This window comes from Haematobia irritans, chromosome 4 (assembly GCF_050003625.1).
Source record: "Haematobia irritans isolate KBUSLIRL chromosome 4, ASM5000362v1, whole genome shotgun sequence".
NCBI classification, from domain to species: Eukaryota; Metazoa; Arthropoda; class Insecta; order Diptera; family Muscidae; genus Haematobia; species Haematobia irritans.
The window spans coordinates 183,985,309-184,002,701 of NC_134400.1; the positions used below are offsets into that span (position 1 = coordinate 183,985,309).

At 30.8% G+C, this 17,393-nt stretch overlaps 1 protein-coding gene across 1 annotated transcript in view; it reads right to left on the reverse strand.

Moving 5' to 3' along the window:
* Positions 1–3,838: 3,838 nt before the first annotated feature.
* LOC142232805 (pupal cuticle protein Edg-78E-like) overlaps positions 3,839–17,393 on the reverse strand; it is a 240,630-nt gene continuing 227,075 nt past the window's right edge. Inside the window, exons 2-3 of the mRNA XM_075303489.1 lie at positions 13,754–13,773; positions 3,839–4,760 (exon numbers count right to left, since the gene is read on the reverse strand). Of these exons, the coding sequence (XP_075159604.1) occupies positions 4,410–4,760; positions 13,754–13,765 (363 nt within the window). The 5' untranslated portion in view covers positions 13,766–13,773 and the 3' untranslated portion in view covers positions 3,839–4,409. The remainder of the gene's footprint in view (positions 4,761–13,753; positions 13,774–17,393) is intronic.

Consider the following 17,393-nt stretch of genomic DNA (forward strand, 5'->3'; position numbering starts at 1 on the left):
GTCATTCAAAATCATTTTGTGGATTTTTTTGATGTTTTCGTCGGTAACCATCTCTTTCGTGCGTCATTTGTCTGTTGCATGACACAGTCTTGGAGTAGGAGAAATAAGGTGGGTGATAGGACGCAACCCTGTTTGACGCCTGCTTCTGTCTCGAGTTCTTCGCATTCTTCTCCTTTATAGCGTACTTTGAATATCATGCTCTTGCATGCTCTGAAAAAAAATTGTTTTGATCACAAAAATGTTTTGCATTTAAAATATGAATGAGAGTTTTGCGTAGCATAGAAGACATATTTCTCTTGCACGAAGTTTTTTCCTGAACCAAAGTTAGGACATTGAACTTTAAAATGGGTATCTTTACATAAAAGAAAATCATAAAATCATCACAACCCGTCATATCTGCACTAAAGACTATCGAAATTCGATTAACCAGCGATGAACATGGAGATTGGCATGTGCCATTTGCCTTTCAATGACTTAATAATACCAATTCCTTAATCTTCATGTCCAATAAGATCGTATTATAATTGTAATGAAAATTCTAAAATTGGGAACAACTTTCAATATTATTGAAATTGTCCTTAAATTCTATGATTGTTTTAACTTGGCTATAAAGCAATCCCGTATTTAAAGGTAGGTGACGTCTTTCACAAATTTATATCAATGACACATGAAACATGGCATAATCTATACTGAACATGGAAATTTATGGAAATTAGGGTTAACACATTTTAAAAGCGTTTTAATACTACATTATTAAAAAAGCAAAAACAGGTACACAAAACTTAAATTTAAAAGAGAATTGGGTCTGATATGGATCCTTAGCTTCTTTGGCTCAGATCCAATACCAAATTTTTTAGTATAAAGGTAAAATCATTGGAACTGAGCAAACTATTTGTTTTTAATTTTTACTCCAATACGTTTTTTCATTTCATTTATTTGGTTTGGATTTTCAGTACAACAAGATACAAATCTTATAAATTTAGTACTAAATATGCATTGTTATAAATAATATAGTAAGGATAAATCATTCAACTACACGGATGAAAAAGACTGTTTTTCATATGTTTGGCTATAAACATTATATGTTTGGAACACAAATTTTTAAACACAATATTTTTGAGTGCAAGCATATAATGTTCATAAACTAGCATAACATGTTTGGGACATATATCTTAATATGTTAGAACATATTATGTTTGGGACATGAAATGTTTGTAAATATAATATGCTTGGATGCAAACATATATTAATTTAGAAATAGTCTATAAACATATATGTGTTTAGTAGCTTGGAGCGCTATTTAACAGGGAGCGATATTGAATTAAGTTGGTGGTTGTTGCTTGTTATTACAAAATTTACATTTTATTTTTCCTTGGGTAATTGATCAGCTACTTCTTTGATCCTTACAAACTGTGTGGTCCGCTGTTCGAATCCCCGTACGGCAAAAGGTAAAATTAAAATAAAAAATTATAAAATTGAATAATTTCTTCTACAATGTTTTTATTACAGAAAAAGGTGCTAAGAACTAAAAAATCTCGTGGAAGTGAGAAAGATGTCGGGGAATATACAATTGGGCAGAAACAAAATTTTGAGCATTCACGTCGAAAACCTATGTTGTTAGCACCTTTATTACCTGTTTATTTTCATAATTCGTTATGATTGTAAATATATAAATAAATAAATAAAATTTTGAGCACAATAGTGTTTGGGGGAATTTTTTTTAAGCATATAATATTTTTGGGTGCAAAATGCTTCCAAACATATTATATGGTCACATAATAACATATTGTTTTTTGGAAGACAACATTATTGAATTTGGATGCAAAAATACAAAATGTTTGGAACTTAGACTACCCAAATATATATTGTTTAGACCAATATGCTTTCAAACATATTATATATTGGTAGAGAACAAACATATAAATGTTTGGGCAATACCCAAAATGTATATGCTTGAAGCAAAATATGTTTGGGAGTATATTTGTCTTGAATCTATAATTGCTTCTTATGATTTGAATGTGATTTGGGAGTTGGTTCCAGAGACGGATAGTTCGTATCAGGAAGTGTTTTTCAGATAAACTACGGCAATGGCTTCGCTGTATAATAGTTCTACCCCGAGAAGATCTCGCAAAATTCAGTTTATTGTATAAGTATGTTTGCTTGCATGTGCTTATTATTTTATGTAAAAACTTCAGCGACTTATACATTAGATATTTTTCAAGAGGCAACTTCAGGACATTCGGCGAAAGATGAGAGACTCTGTCAAGTTTTCTCAAACCATACACATATCGTATAGCATTGTTAAATGTTGTTTGCAGTTTTCTGTAGTTCTGTAGGAAGAATATAGCTTTTAACAAGAAGTAGCCTAATATGTTATTCAGAGGTGTATACTGTTGGGTTGTCCACAAATTACGAATCATAGAGTATAATGTTCCACAAGTAGCAGTTGTATGATCAGACCAGTTAAGATGTTTGTTGAAAATAACTCCAAGGTTCTTTGCTTTGTCAACAACTTCTAGGAGTGACGTTCCCAATAATAGTTGTATGTTGGTTCCAACTTAAACAGATTTATTACGGATAATTATTGCTTTTGATTTGCTTCGATTAAGCAGTAAACCGTTATTTGAAGCCCAATATTGAATTCTAGAAAGATCTTGATTGATATTAGACAGACAGGTTTCTATAGGATCCAGGTGACATGATCAATATAATTGTACGTCATCAGCATACATTTGAATATTTGAAAATTTCACTTGATCAGGCAAATCATTGCAATAAATGGAGTATAGAAGAGGGCCAAGAATTGATCCTTGAGGAACGCCTCTATTAAGTGGCAGTAAGGAGGAGTTGTATATTCCGTTGGCTGTAAACTGTGATCGCATTGTGAGTTATGATGATATTAGGCGCACAGCGGTCGAATCAAAGTTAAAGTTATATCTCAGTTTACTACATAGTATTGGATGCAGGACACTGCCAAAGGCTTTTGAGTGATCAATGAGTATGAGAAAAGCTATATCCCCATTGTCGAGAGCAGACCGTAATGTTTCCACGACATCAGTAAGAGCAGTGAGACAGCTGTAATCAGGCCTAAATCCAGACTGTCGTGTGGTTAGAAGGTTTTTCTCATTCAGGTAGTTTTGGATTTGAATATGAAGAATTTTCTCTAATGCTTTGGAAAGATATGGTAGTATCGCAATTGGACGAAATTCGCCATTACCTTTTGGTATAGGAATAATTTTTGCAGTTTGCCATGCCACGGGGAAGGTGCTGGTCATAATAATGCAGTTATAGATATGAGTGATATATTGCAGGGTGTGTGGTAGAATAATCTTGATGAATTTGGGATCAATTTCATCACAGCCAACCGAATTGGATTTAATTGACATACAGCTGTTGTGAACTTCACTTAAAGAAAACGCATATAACTCCTATGACTATTGGGGGACACATTACACGAATATCTAGATTTTTTTCGGCCCACATAAATAATTTGAACCTTAAGTTATTAATTTTTTTCTTTGTTGTGGGCCACTGTGCATATTTCAAACTTGTTCAACCACCCTCATAATAAACATGCTGCGACTTTATTTATTTGCATATTTGATTCGTTTAGCATTGATAAAGTAAGTCGTTAGTTGTTTGAAAAGGTTGAAGTTTGCCTATGCATAAAATAATTTGCACCGATAATCAGCCGCTAAAGGGAGTCCTAAGGTTATAAATAACTTTTCAACTTAAAACAATATACCGCAAAAATTGACACTAATGAGGGACCCAAACACATGATAATAATTAGGTGATTTAAATGATTGAAGTCAAAGAAAAATAAATAAAAAGACAATTTTTGTTTTTTTGTATGAAGTACAAATCTCAGTTTTTTTCTCTTCGTCTTTTATTTAGTTGTACTTTTTTTAGTGAAAAAATACAAAAAAGATGATAAATTTATTTAACCTAAAACATAATACAATAAAAACAAGCTAATACTATAAATAATGAAAAATAAAAAAACAAGTTCTCGATTTCAGAGCAATGCCAAAAATATATATGCGTGTGTTTCATTTCTGTTTTCCAATTTTTGGCCCGTAATGGATCTAAAGGCTGGGAGATGGAGCCGGAAGAGATTCTGTTGTTTTTGGGGGTTATGATATTCCCATATTCCATGATGTTATGATAAGAAAGCTTTGATTGACTAGTTTTCTTATTAGAACCCATCCTCTATTGTAAATCTTCTTTCATTTTGCCCCTCTCAAGGCCTACTTCGTCCTTTCTTCATTTGCTACTTGTCCTCTCCTTTTTATGTTGATGGTCTCTGTATGGATATGGGGGTGCGTGTTTATGGGTTTTCTTTTCTCTTCGAGGTGAGTGTTTTTGTTTTTAAATTAACTGAATTTGTTATAAACAATTTTCTAATTTTATTTCCTTTGGACATCTTGGGGTGGATGAGCAGCAATATATTCCAAAGCCTTAACAATAGCCTCTGGAATTGGTGGTGGTGTGGGCAAATGATCACCAACAGGTTGATAACCATTTTCATCGGCAGTATAGCTAACTAAGAATTTTTCACCTTCGGGCGAAACAAATTCATAAGAACCAGCAACGCCAGCTGGATTACCAGCTTCTTGTTGTTGAATACCATTGCTGGTCTCAAAGGCATAGGCATAGTTGCCCTCAGCATCGGCAGGATCATTTTTGAAACTCAACACTTGAGCATCCTTATCGATGTTATCGCCATAGGCCAAAGCCAACAAAGTGGTCAAGACGAACTGTAAAGATGCCAAGAAAAAATTGTATGCAATTATTAAAGAACTAAGAAGATAAAGAGAAAACAGGGATGCTATAGAAAAATTAAGAGAATGTGCATTGTGTTCTTGGGGAAGCCAACAAATTTAATGCGGGGTTTCATTTTTTCCATTTTGGACGTGGGGTAAGGCACGCCCTTGGGTGATTTGTTTCAGCATACTTCCGAGAAGGAAGTTATTTATTTGTTTTTTTGTTTTGTTTTAATATTTGGACGGGTTGTATATGAAAATGTGGCATATGAAAATGTATATCTTTGGCTGGACTAAAACTCGAGGTCATAAATGAAAAAAACTCCAGATGTTTTTATTTATATAACAAAAAAATTTATTGATTTATCCCTGAGTTGAAATTGAATAGTTTTTTTGATTTTATATCTGAGTTGGAGAGGTCCGTCTCGAGTCTAACAACGGATTTTTTTTCCGCTACACTCAGAGATATCACGCGTTTACCCTATTGAGAAAGGGTAAACTTTCAATGGAAAAAAAGGTTTGCGTTTTTATTTCCATGTGTGGTATATTCGAGTTTTTCCATTTCTACTACTAGAATTCACCATTACTTCAGTGCCATTTAATTTATTGCATTGATTCCCATAGCATTTAAAACATGTTTTTCTTTGTGCAATAGCGTACTACTTTGCTAATGTCGTTTGTTTTATTAATATTTATAGCATGTCATTGTCAACATGATGCAAATATCCGTTCGATAGTGTATATAAATATTCGCTTGGATTCCCTTCTAATAGCTTCTGCACATGATGGTGAATGTTCTTAAGTAAATATTTATGTGGATATAAATCCAATGTGCAGTAGAGTTTTGATATTATCAAGATTAATTAGATGACATTTAAGGTATAAAAAATGGAATAATTTAAATTGAATTATAACTGAAAAGCAATGAGACAGACGAACCATCTGTGTATGTAGAAGATAAACGCTAGAAATTACATATTTATATTTAAAATACGTTTCCAAGAACAAACACCAAAAAAACTAAACTCAATGGGAAGGAAAATGTTGTATAGTTTTAGAAAATCCTACCTAAATTGTGTTACAAACGCCTATATAACAAAAATAAGTAAATGTTCTTCGAAAAATTCAAGAAAATTTATTTCACATAATTAACATAATTTGTTTTCATTTTAAAAGGAAATTTCGTAGGTTAAAGGTAGAAAATGGAGTTGAAAATTCCAAAAATGTGTTTAGCGCCATACGAAGTTCACAATGGATTGAATAGTCTACGTGAGCCTAAAATAAATCGGGCTGTCACTTTAACTTTAAGATTGTGCTAAAATTTAAAAATCTTTAGAAATTCTGAACTATTTTGTTGGAAATAAAAATTCTGTAAATCTTTAGTTTTTATTTATCTTATTCATTTGTATATAATTTTCCCCTAGTTTTTGTTAATTTAAACCAAAGAAATTCCAGGAAGCTTTAAAGACAAAGAAATTGACCTGAAGGGTTCATGTTTTCTGAGTGTAGACGAAAATGGTGGCATTTGAGAGAGTGACTTTTGGGGATTGCATATTTTAGTTTCCGAATAATGATTAAAGTAACTACTAATTTGGCTAACGGCGTAATCACCGTATCAAAGACTTAAGACACATAAACAATATTTGATTTGAAAATATTCAACTAAAGACTTAAGACACGTACACCAAATGGAAGTGTATCGGTCAATTCTCATTTGTGAGATTACAAATTTCCCAAATACTCTAATAAAAACTTTGATTAATTGGTATATGGTATCAGAAATTTTCTTTTCAATAACACACAATTAAAAATCTAATTGATTACGTTTTTAACTTCAATCAATTTTTTAATTGAATAAATTTTAAATATGTATACGTATATAAATATAATAATATGTAAAATTTGTTATAGTTTAATTTGTAGTTTATTAGCGTTTTTGAAAAACTCAACAGGAAAATAGCTTTTATCAATGTTTTTTTTTTTTAATGAATTAATTTTTTTTAATAATTATTGATGTTTGGCATCTAGTTTTTGCCCAATATATTTTTCATTAAGAAACAGTATCTAAAATTTCTTTGTATATTTATAGCCATTTCTAATTAATACGAAGTTAACAATGGACTGAATAGTCTACGTGAGCCTAAAATAAATCGGGCTGTCACTTTAACTTTAAGATTGTGCTAAAATTTAAAAATCTTTAGAAATTCTGAACTATTTTGTTGGAAATAAAAATTCTGTAAATCTTTATTTTTTTATTTATTTTATTCATTTGTATATCATTTTCCCCTAGTTTTTGTTAATTTAAACCAATGAAAGTCAAGGAAGCTTTAAAGACAAAGAAATTGACCTGAAGGGTTCATTTTTTTCTGAGTGTAGACGAAAATTATGGCATTTGAGAGAGTGACTTCTGGGGATTGCATATTTTATTTTCAGAATAATGGTTAAAGTAACTACCAATTTGGCTATAGGCGTAATCACCGTATCAAAGATTTAAGACACATAAACAATATTTGATTTGAAAATATTCAACAGAAGACTTAAGACACGTACACCAAATGGAAGTGTATCGGTCAATTCTCATTTGTGAGATTACAAATTTCCCAAATACTCTAATAAAAACTTTGATTAATTATTATATGGTATCTGAAATTTTCTTTTCAATAACACACAATTAAAAATCTAATTGATTACGTTTTCAACTTCAATCAATTTTTTAATTGGATCAATTTTGGATACACTGTTAGAAAAATATGTTTTTCATATGTTCCGATATAAACAAAATGTGTTTCGGGCACAATTTTTGAACACAATATATTTAAGTGCAAACATGTAATGTTCCTAAACTAACACAAAATGTTTGGGACACATATGTTAATATGTTAGAATATATTATGTTTGGGGCATGAATGTTTCATAAAAATAATATGCGTGAATGTAAACATATATAAATTTACAAATTTCGAGTAAACATGTATATGTTGTGATACTTTATTCAGAGAGCGACAGAGAGAGAGAGAGAGTTAGTATAGAGAAAGAAATAGAGATGGAAACCGGGAGGGTTGAATAAAAAGATATCAACATAACACAGCGAGAGAATGAAATGAGAGCAATTTCTGTGAAACCGCTTGTATGTTGTTTCGGAAAACTGTTTTATAATATGGCCATGCTTGGTATGCTTAAGTCTAAATATTATTTAATTTGAATAGTAGATTGAGTATTCGGAATAAAGAGAATAGACATTCGGAACCAAGAAAATAGACATTTGAAAAAAAACAGCATATTTGTATTACAGAAAAAGATGCGAAGAACTCAAAAATTTCGTGGAAGTTAAAAATATGTGAGGGAATGAACACAATCTTCTTTGGGGAATTCTTACAAGCATATACTATTTTTGGACTCAAAATGCTTTCAAACATATAATATGCTCACATAAAACAAACATATTAATGTTTCGGCGGTATCCAATAATATATGTGCTTCCTGCAAAATATGTTTGGAACATATGTTAGAGAAGCGATTTTTTTTGAGGGTGTATGTATACGTATATAAATATAACCATATGTAAAATTTGTTATAGTTTAATTTGTAGTTTATTAGCGTTTTTGAAAAACTCAACAGGAAAATAGCTTTTATCAATGTTTTTTTTTTAATGAATTAATTTTTTTTTAAATAATTATTGATGTTTGGCATCTAGTTTTTGCCCAATATATTTTTCATTAAGAAACAGTATCTGAGATTTCTTTGTATATTTATAGCCATTTCTAATTAGAAATTACATCAATTAAAAAATGTTTAACATATGTTTTTATAAAACTAGTTTTCCTACACTTATAGTTAAGAAATTTTTTACGTTTTCGTATATAGAATATCATCTTAACTTAACCTATGGCAACAGGTTATGACATATGATCTGCTTTTGTGGAGTTGAGTGATTTTTGTTTTCTTGTTTTTTTTTTTATGGAAAATGCTTTACCACAACAAATTTTAATGTAGATACTTTAGATGCTTAGAATCTATATTTTGCCATTTATGCTAATTTTGCACAAAATATTCTGATCATTTTTTTGGCCTAAGGCACATTCCTTTCAAAGTAAAGTATATTAAAGTGAAAAAATGAAAACATCTCGTCATTTTAAAATTAATTAATTGGGAAGCGTTTTATTCATTCTATTTTATAAAATGTTTGTCTTGCTTCCGCCTCAGCTTGTTTTGTTGTTTTGTATGATATTAATGAATTCACTTGAGTGACTAGTGGTATTAAGAAGTTTTTCTTTCTAATCGAATGAATATAGCAAGTGATTGTTAGTTTGGATCTTCGATGTTTTGCTAATCGAACTAACCTTTGTATATACACGATATATTTGTCTATATACAAGGGTCCTGGAGATTTTTTTTATAATATCCTTCTTTCGGGATAACTATAGATTAATAGGAGCCAATACCGGGTATCAAAATAAATGATACTAATTCCTTTTCTTGAATTCAATGCCTTTTTAATTCACCAATCTGCATGTTTTCTAGAGCAGATCACTGTTTAAAAGTCAGGTGTTTCGTACCAAACCATGGAAAGCATCAACCCTTTGTACCGTTGGTGACATTAACCAATTTCTTATATCCGAAACTAATCGGTTTATTTAACACAGATTTAAAAAGCAATAGATTTTCAGTCTAATGAAAAGTGATATAACTCAAATTAATTTACATAGAAATATGTATAATATAAATTAATACAGAATATGTTCAATAAATAACATATTTAATTAAATTGTATTATGTTAAAAACAATTAAATTTGATTAAGATGTATTAAATAAAATTCAAATAAATTATCCTTTCTACAATGTTAAATGTGAGTTATATCGAATTTTCCCAATTGTATTTTAGCCTTAGGTTAGGTTAGGTGGCAGCCCGATGTATCAGGCTCACTTAGACTATTCAGTCCATTGTGATACCATATTGGTGAACTTCTCTCTTATCACTGATTGCTGCCCGATTCCATGTTAAGCTCAATGACAAGGGACCTCATTTTTATAGCTGAGTCCTAACGGCGTTCCACATTGCAGTGAAACCACTTAGAGAAATTTTGAAACCCTCAGAAATTCCACCAGCATTACTGAGTTGGGATTATCCACCGCTGAAATACTTTTTGGTGTTCGGTCGAAGCAGGAATCGAACCCACGACCTTGTGTATGCAAGGCTGGCATGCTAACCATTGCACCACGGTGGCTCCCTTTTTAGCCTTAAGTTTTTTGGTTTTATGTAGAAGCTCTTTCATAATCATGCTGCTCACCAGTCTATTCATTCATATTAAATATGATTATATTTAATAAAATTAATAATAAATTAAATTAAACGGTATTCTATAAAATACAACGAAATTTGATTAAGTTATATTAATTTCAATTTAATTAAATTAAATTTTATGATATTATCCCTCCTACATAAATCAGAGTTGAAACGAATATCCCCGATTACGTTTGTGTCCTAAGTCTTTTGTTTATATGTCGAAATTCTCTCAAAATATTACTGTTCACCCCATGCCCTATACATGTTTCGCCTACATTTTTGTTCGTGACGTATATCAACACCATACCCCACATGGTATTATTATTATGTCAAATGATGCTTATGTCCTAAGCCTTTTTTCACCAATTGCTTGTCATATTGCATCACAGCTATTTTCTGGTTTGGATAACGTGGTTAACATCCCTTGTATGTTAAATCATGTTTTTTGTAACTTTGTTGCTACTCTGTCGTCTTCTTACAATTATGCCAAAGTTGAAATTCTTCTACAAAGTGTATTTTAAATGTATTGTCTTAATCTGGACTCGCTGAATTCCACACCATGCAATTTTCTTTGCTGTGTTTTGTGTTTTTGAGGCTATGGTGAAATACTAATGTCAGATGGTAAAACTTGTTAGTTTCTAAATTGTCGTGCTTCTTCTACTATTAAAATTAATTCTTCGTATCGTCATCTGTGGATTTCAGTTAATCTTTGAAATGGGTGATTTATGCCAGGGTCTTTGATTGGTATATGACCACACATTTTAATTGATATTTAAATGCATTAAATTGTAATAGGGTTTAATTTATTCAAATACACCTTGCTATTGGATTTGGTAATGGTGTTTATCGATTCTTAGTGGAAATTGAGTTAATAATATCTCTTATTGACCTTTGTTTTTTTTTGTATTTTTCATTTCACACAATGGTTAAATCAAATATTTGTGGTTATATTTTTTTTAATTTTTTAAAAAAGAACAGTAGTCTAAAATAATGGCAGATACCAGATTTAAGGAAAAAAAATCTGAAGTCGGGACTTTTAATAAACTGTCAGAATTAATCTATCGATATCACATTGCCGCTTTAATTTCAGGTCGATTTTCCGATTTTGGTCACTTAACAATTACACGATTTTTGCCTCTATTAATAAATGGATAGCATTAAAATTTGAACAATTGATATGACTAGATTAAAAAAAAAGAAACAAATTTGATAAGAAATTTCTAGTCAGAAAAATTGCGAAAAATAGACTTTCGATTTTATGAACCTACAAAATTTTTAAAAATTCCAAATTTTTGGCAAATTGAAGGATTCATTCGAATTTTAAGTTCACAAAGGAAATATTTAGTTTGCACACATTGCAGGCAATCGGAGACTTGTCTTGACCTTTTTCCAACGGTGTCTAAGCCACTCAGCAATGCCGCGGACATTTTTTTAGTACTTCGGCCTTGCAAAGTCCATATTTCAATGTTCAAGCTGAATGATTAACGAGATTCCTACTGTCTCTATCTACTATTTGCAATAATTATTATGAACTATTAATAAATGGATAGCATTAAAATTTGAACAATTGATATGACTAGATTAAAAAAAAGAAACAAATTTGATAAGAAATTTCTAGTCAGAAAAATTGCGAAAAATAGACTTTCGATTTTACGAACCTACAAAATTTTTAAAAATTCCAAATTTTTGGCAAATTGAAGGATTCATTCGAATTTTAAGTTCACAAAGGAAATATTTAGTTTGCACACTTTGCAGGCAATCGGAGACTTGTCTTGACCTTTTTCCAACGGTGTCTAAGCCACTCAGCAATGCCGCGGACATTTTTTTAGTACTTCAGCCTTGCAAAGTCCATATTTCAATGTTCAAGCTGAATGATTAACGAGATTCCTATTGTCTCTATCTACTATTTGCAATAATTATTATGAACTATTAATAAATGGATAGCATTAAAATTTGAACAATTGATATGACTAGATTAAAAAAAAAAAGATGCAAATTTTATAAGAAATTTCTAGTCAGAAAGTGGCGAAAAATAGATTTTCGATTTTATGAACCTACAAAGATTTTACCAAATTTTAGCAAATTGAAGGATTCATTCGAATTTTAAGTTCACAAAGGAAATATTTAGTTTGCACACATTGCAGGCAATCGGAGACTTGTCTTGACCTTTTTCCAACGGTGTCTAAGCCACTCAGCAATGCCGCGGACATTTTTTAGTACTTCGGCCTTGCAAAGTCACTATTTCAATGTTCGAGCTGAATGATTAACGAGATTCCTACTGTCTCTATCTACTATTTGCAATAATTATTTTGAACGGAGCCTTCGAATAATTATTGTGGAAAGAAGACTTTCGTATTTTTTACTTTTCTGTAGTATATGTGAAAAGATAGTATCAATCACCAACGTCAATTAAAAAAATAATTGAACCAATTAAAAATTAGTAGTTTCGATTACTATTAATTTCGGTGATTGATTTTTGTTTCAATTAAAAAAATTTTTGAACCACTTACATTTTTAATTGAAAAATTTTAAAAAATTTAATTGGTAAAATTTTGTTCATATTTTTTGTGTGTTAAAACAATTGTTGTAATGTCTTGTATTCAGAGAGTTATTGGGATAATAATGCCAGATTCGGAATAACACGATAATCCTTTTCTTGTTATTACTGGTTTCACTTTCAAGTATTCCTATATGCGGAACAGAGACTGGCATTTTAGTAAAAGGTTTCTTTGGTCTTGAAAAAATTCCAGTAAAACAATTTCGAGACGAAAATTGCTAGGGTAGTCATAAATTTACAGTGTTTGCTTTTAAGAAAGTATTTCTCAATGAAAGGGAATTTCAAATTCGTGATAACAATAGCTAAGCTCGTCATATGATGGCTTTTTTTTAAGAAAGCATTTTCAATGAAAAGCGGTTTTGTTTGGGGAGCAAACTATTTTTCCTTAGCCTTTAGACTGAGTGAAAAGCCTAAATCCAATAGTAATATAACTGAAATGTAAATTTAATTGGGCTACACTTATTAGTATATCAAGAGGATATGCTACTTTTGCTGCTTGTATGACCTTTATTTCAAATGTCATAACATGGCAAGGAAATAAGTGTATTTTTGCAAATATACTTAAATTCTTGGTTTGTTTCCACTTAACACAAAAGTTAAAAAGTATGACGCAAGATTAAGGTAAGCAATATATCCCAAAAGGGCTCTAGCAGACACTAAAAACATATTTGTAGGTGGTTGCATGTGTAATTACGGCAAACTTAATCCATTATCAAACCAAAGATTTAAGACACAAACACCAGTTATACTGTGCTTCAGCAACCACTACAACGCATCTACCTGATAACTTGTCTTGCATACAAAATGTAATTTATTCTTTTTTAAAAGGCTCGCCGAATTGTGTAAGGGGTGTTTCCAATAAGAGATAAACAAAAGACTTAAGGCACAAACACTATTGGCACATATCAGCAAAGAGGAGGATAAAACTTGTTATCATTTTACAGCTTTTTCCCGGTTTTTATTTGTGGGGGAATCCCCATTTATATTTATTAAAATGTTGTAATAAATCCAGTTTGCTTTATGCATTTGGTATTTTAATTATAATAAATGAGAACACAAACACACACTCTTCTATATATCGATTTTTAATCCTTGTTTGTTTTTCATTGAAATATTTTGGTAATTTCTCTTAAAAATTTACTCACAATTTTGAACATTTTTGCTAAATTAAACTTAGATAAACTTGTACAAACTGTTTGAAGTTTTGCTAAAAACCTTTGCTTTTATATCAACGCTAAAGTTTATCTAAGAGCAGATGCTGTCGGCTATCAACGATCATGTTCAAAGCATAGAGACGAGACCATACGAGCAGATGGGCCAACAACAATGCCACAGCATAAAATTATAGAAGATGAAAAACGAATTTGTAGAAAGAAGATAGAGCACCAAATACAAATCAATAGATACTCTACACTCATACTTGCTCATCATATGAATGCTAATACACGTGCGTTTCTCACCAATTGTCTTTCAGCATTTTTTTCTAGATGATTTTATTTCTATATATATTTTTGACACTATAAATAAAAAACCAACAGATTTCTTAAACATCCATATAAAGTATCATAGCAACAATTTGGTACTTTGGTCTTTGATGTTAACAACACCATCAAATGCCACTAACCACAGTACTCATTTTATTTCCATGAAACTCATGTGAGACCAAAACAAAAAAAGATACAGAAATTTAATGCTGATGCGCCAAAAACCAAATGACCAAAATATAACAAAAAAAAACCTTCCAAAAAAGAAGCTACGACTGCAGCAGAAGTGATTGATGAAAAAATAGTTAAAAAGAAGAGTATTGTGGAAACTCCCTATGTTCCTCAAGACCCATAAAATTGTTAGACTTGCTATTGATGTAGGTGATGTAGCAAATAGGTTTCGTTTATTTTATTACGCCTTTTACAGTTGTGTAGGTGGAAGATAAAGACTGTTTGGTCAATTTGTTTTTGTATTGTATTTGGTCTATGGAATTTCCAGATGGTTACTGTAATGACAGTTACTCTAGTATCAAATGGAGTGTTATTGCACAAACCAACCTTTGGCATAATCTTTGGTCATTATATTATGAAATATTTGTAAGAAAATAGAATACGATATTAAACTAATAATTATTAAATTACGACTTTCCCTGACAAATCTCAGTACTCAAAAATAATAAAGGGACGGAACGGAATAGTCTTTATAAAGTTATATAGTACTAAACAGTAAACTAACATTGAGGTAGAGTTCAAGAGAATATATCCAAATATAGGACACATTTCTCTGATACAAAGTTTTTTCCCTTGATCAAAAGTCTTTAAGCTTCTTATCGAAGTCGAAGACAAAAAGTTATATTTGTACTAAAATGTTATTTAATGCGTTATTATGAAACACCATAAATCAAATAATGAGTTTCCGACGTCCCTATCTACTATTGTCATTTCCATTTTATTATAAAATACACAAACAAACAAGTAAAGTCTAAAGGTTAAAGTCAGGAGGGGCCGACTATATTATACCCTGCACCACTTTGTAGATCTAAATTTTCGATACCATATCACATCCGTCAAATGTTTTGGGGGCTATATATAAAGGTTTGTCCCAAATACATACATTTAAATATCACTCGATCTGGACAGAATTTGATAGACTTCTACAAAATCTATAGACTCAAAATTTAAGTCGGCTATTGCACTAGGGTGGAACACAATGTTAGTAAAAAAAATATGGGAAACATTTAAATCTGAAGCAATTTTAAGGAAACTTCGCAAAAGTTTATTTTTGATTTATCGCTCGATATATTTGTATTAGAAGTTTAGGGTAATTAGAGTCATTTTGATCGGTCCAGATTTAGATATAGCTCCCATATATATATTTCACCCGATATGGACTTATATGGCCCCAAGAAGCCAAAGTTTTAACCTAATTTGCTTAAACTTTTGCACAAGAAGAACAATTAGTACTATAGTCAAGTGTGCCAAATTTTATAGAAATCGGTTCAGATTTAGACATAGACCCCATATATATCTTCCGCGCGATATGGACTAATACGGTCCCAGAAGCCAGAGTTTTACCCCAATTTGGTTGAAATTTTGTGTAGTCAAGTGTGCCAAATTTTATTGAAATCGGTTCAGATTTAGATATAGCTCCCATATATATCTTTCGCCCGATATGGACTAATACGGTCCCAGAAGCCAGAGTTTTACCCCAATTTTGTTGAAATTGTGCACAGGGAGTAGAATTAGCATTGTAGCTATGCGTGCCAAATTTGGTTGAAATCGGTTCTGATTTAGATATAGCTCCCATATATAGCTTTCGCCCGATTTACACTCATAAGACCACAGAGGCCAATTTTATGCTCCGATTTAGTTGAAATTTTGCACAGATAGTAGAATTAGCATTGTAGCTATGCGTGCCAAATTTGCATTGTAGCTATGCGTGCCAATATGTTTTTCTAATTTCGACAAAATTGGTCAAAATACATTTTGCTTGTAAAATCGCCACTGCTTAGTCGAAAAGTTTTAAAAATAACTCTAATTTTCCTAAACTTCTAACACATATATATTGAGCGATAAATCATAAATAAACTTTTGCGAAGTTTCCTTAAAATTCCTTCAGATTTAAATGTTTCCCATGTTTTTTTTTTACTAACATTGTGTTCCACCTTAGTGCATTGGCCGACTTAAATTTTGAGTCTATAGATTTTATAGAAGTATATTAAATTCTGTCCTGATCGAGTGATATTTAAATGTATGTATTTGGGACAAACATTTATATATAGCCCCCAACATATTTGACGGATGTGATATGGTATCGAAAATTTAGATCTACAAAGGCGAAAAAAGGTGATTTTGTGTGGAACAGCTTTAATGATTAAGCCAATGTGATTTTGAACCATATATAATAATAACGGTGAATATACTCTGGCCTGCAGGATATAATATAGTCGGCCCCGCCCGACTTTAGACTTTCCTTACTTGTTGAGTTTTGCATACTTGGTTCTAAGGAACAAATTTCAATTTATTCGTTTTTCCGAGTTGTTTATGTGTCCTCAAAGTTCTATAAAAACGTGTTACACTGAAAAAAGACCGTAGTTTAATTAATGCTAAATTTAACTTATTTTTATTGCATAAAATTTCTTGTTTGCAGTTAAATTTTATTATTTTTTCGAAATTTTCCACAGCTGAGTGAAATTGTTTTTTTGTTAAGTATGTCTCAAACATTTTATGGACTAAACGTAGGTATAAAGTTCAATGACCATATATGGTCATTGAAATTGAAATTATGTGTATACACATAATTTCAATATGAACTAAAGTAAAAGAAATTTTTCGTACACTAAAAAAAATAATTTTAATTGAATTTTTAAAAATATTCAATTAAATAATTAATTGTATCAATTAATTTTTTAATTGAACCAATTAAATTTTTAATTGACTTTGGTGATTGATACTATCAATTCCATGATTGGAGATTTCGTGATTGAAGACAAAAAAATTTGTTCCTGTGTACGATTCCCATAAATAATAAGAATGAACTACTGTGTAGTAAAAATGGTCATGATTTGGCGCCTATAATGTTTGATTTTTACTTTTAGTTAAATAAAAAACATCATTGAACAACGATCCAACAGTTGTCTCTAATATTTTTCATTTGCTTTTAAAGATTTTTTTTTTCAGCTTCAACAGAAAACTTTGTTTGTCTCGGTCATCAGAAAATAAAACTCTTTTTTTTTCAGTGTACATACACTCGATTTCTTTGACATTATAACTTTGTAGACGTATTTATGGTTTTCCAATA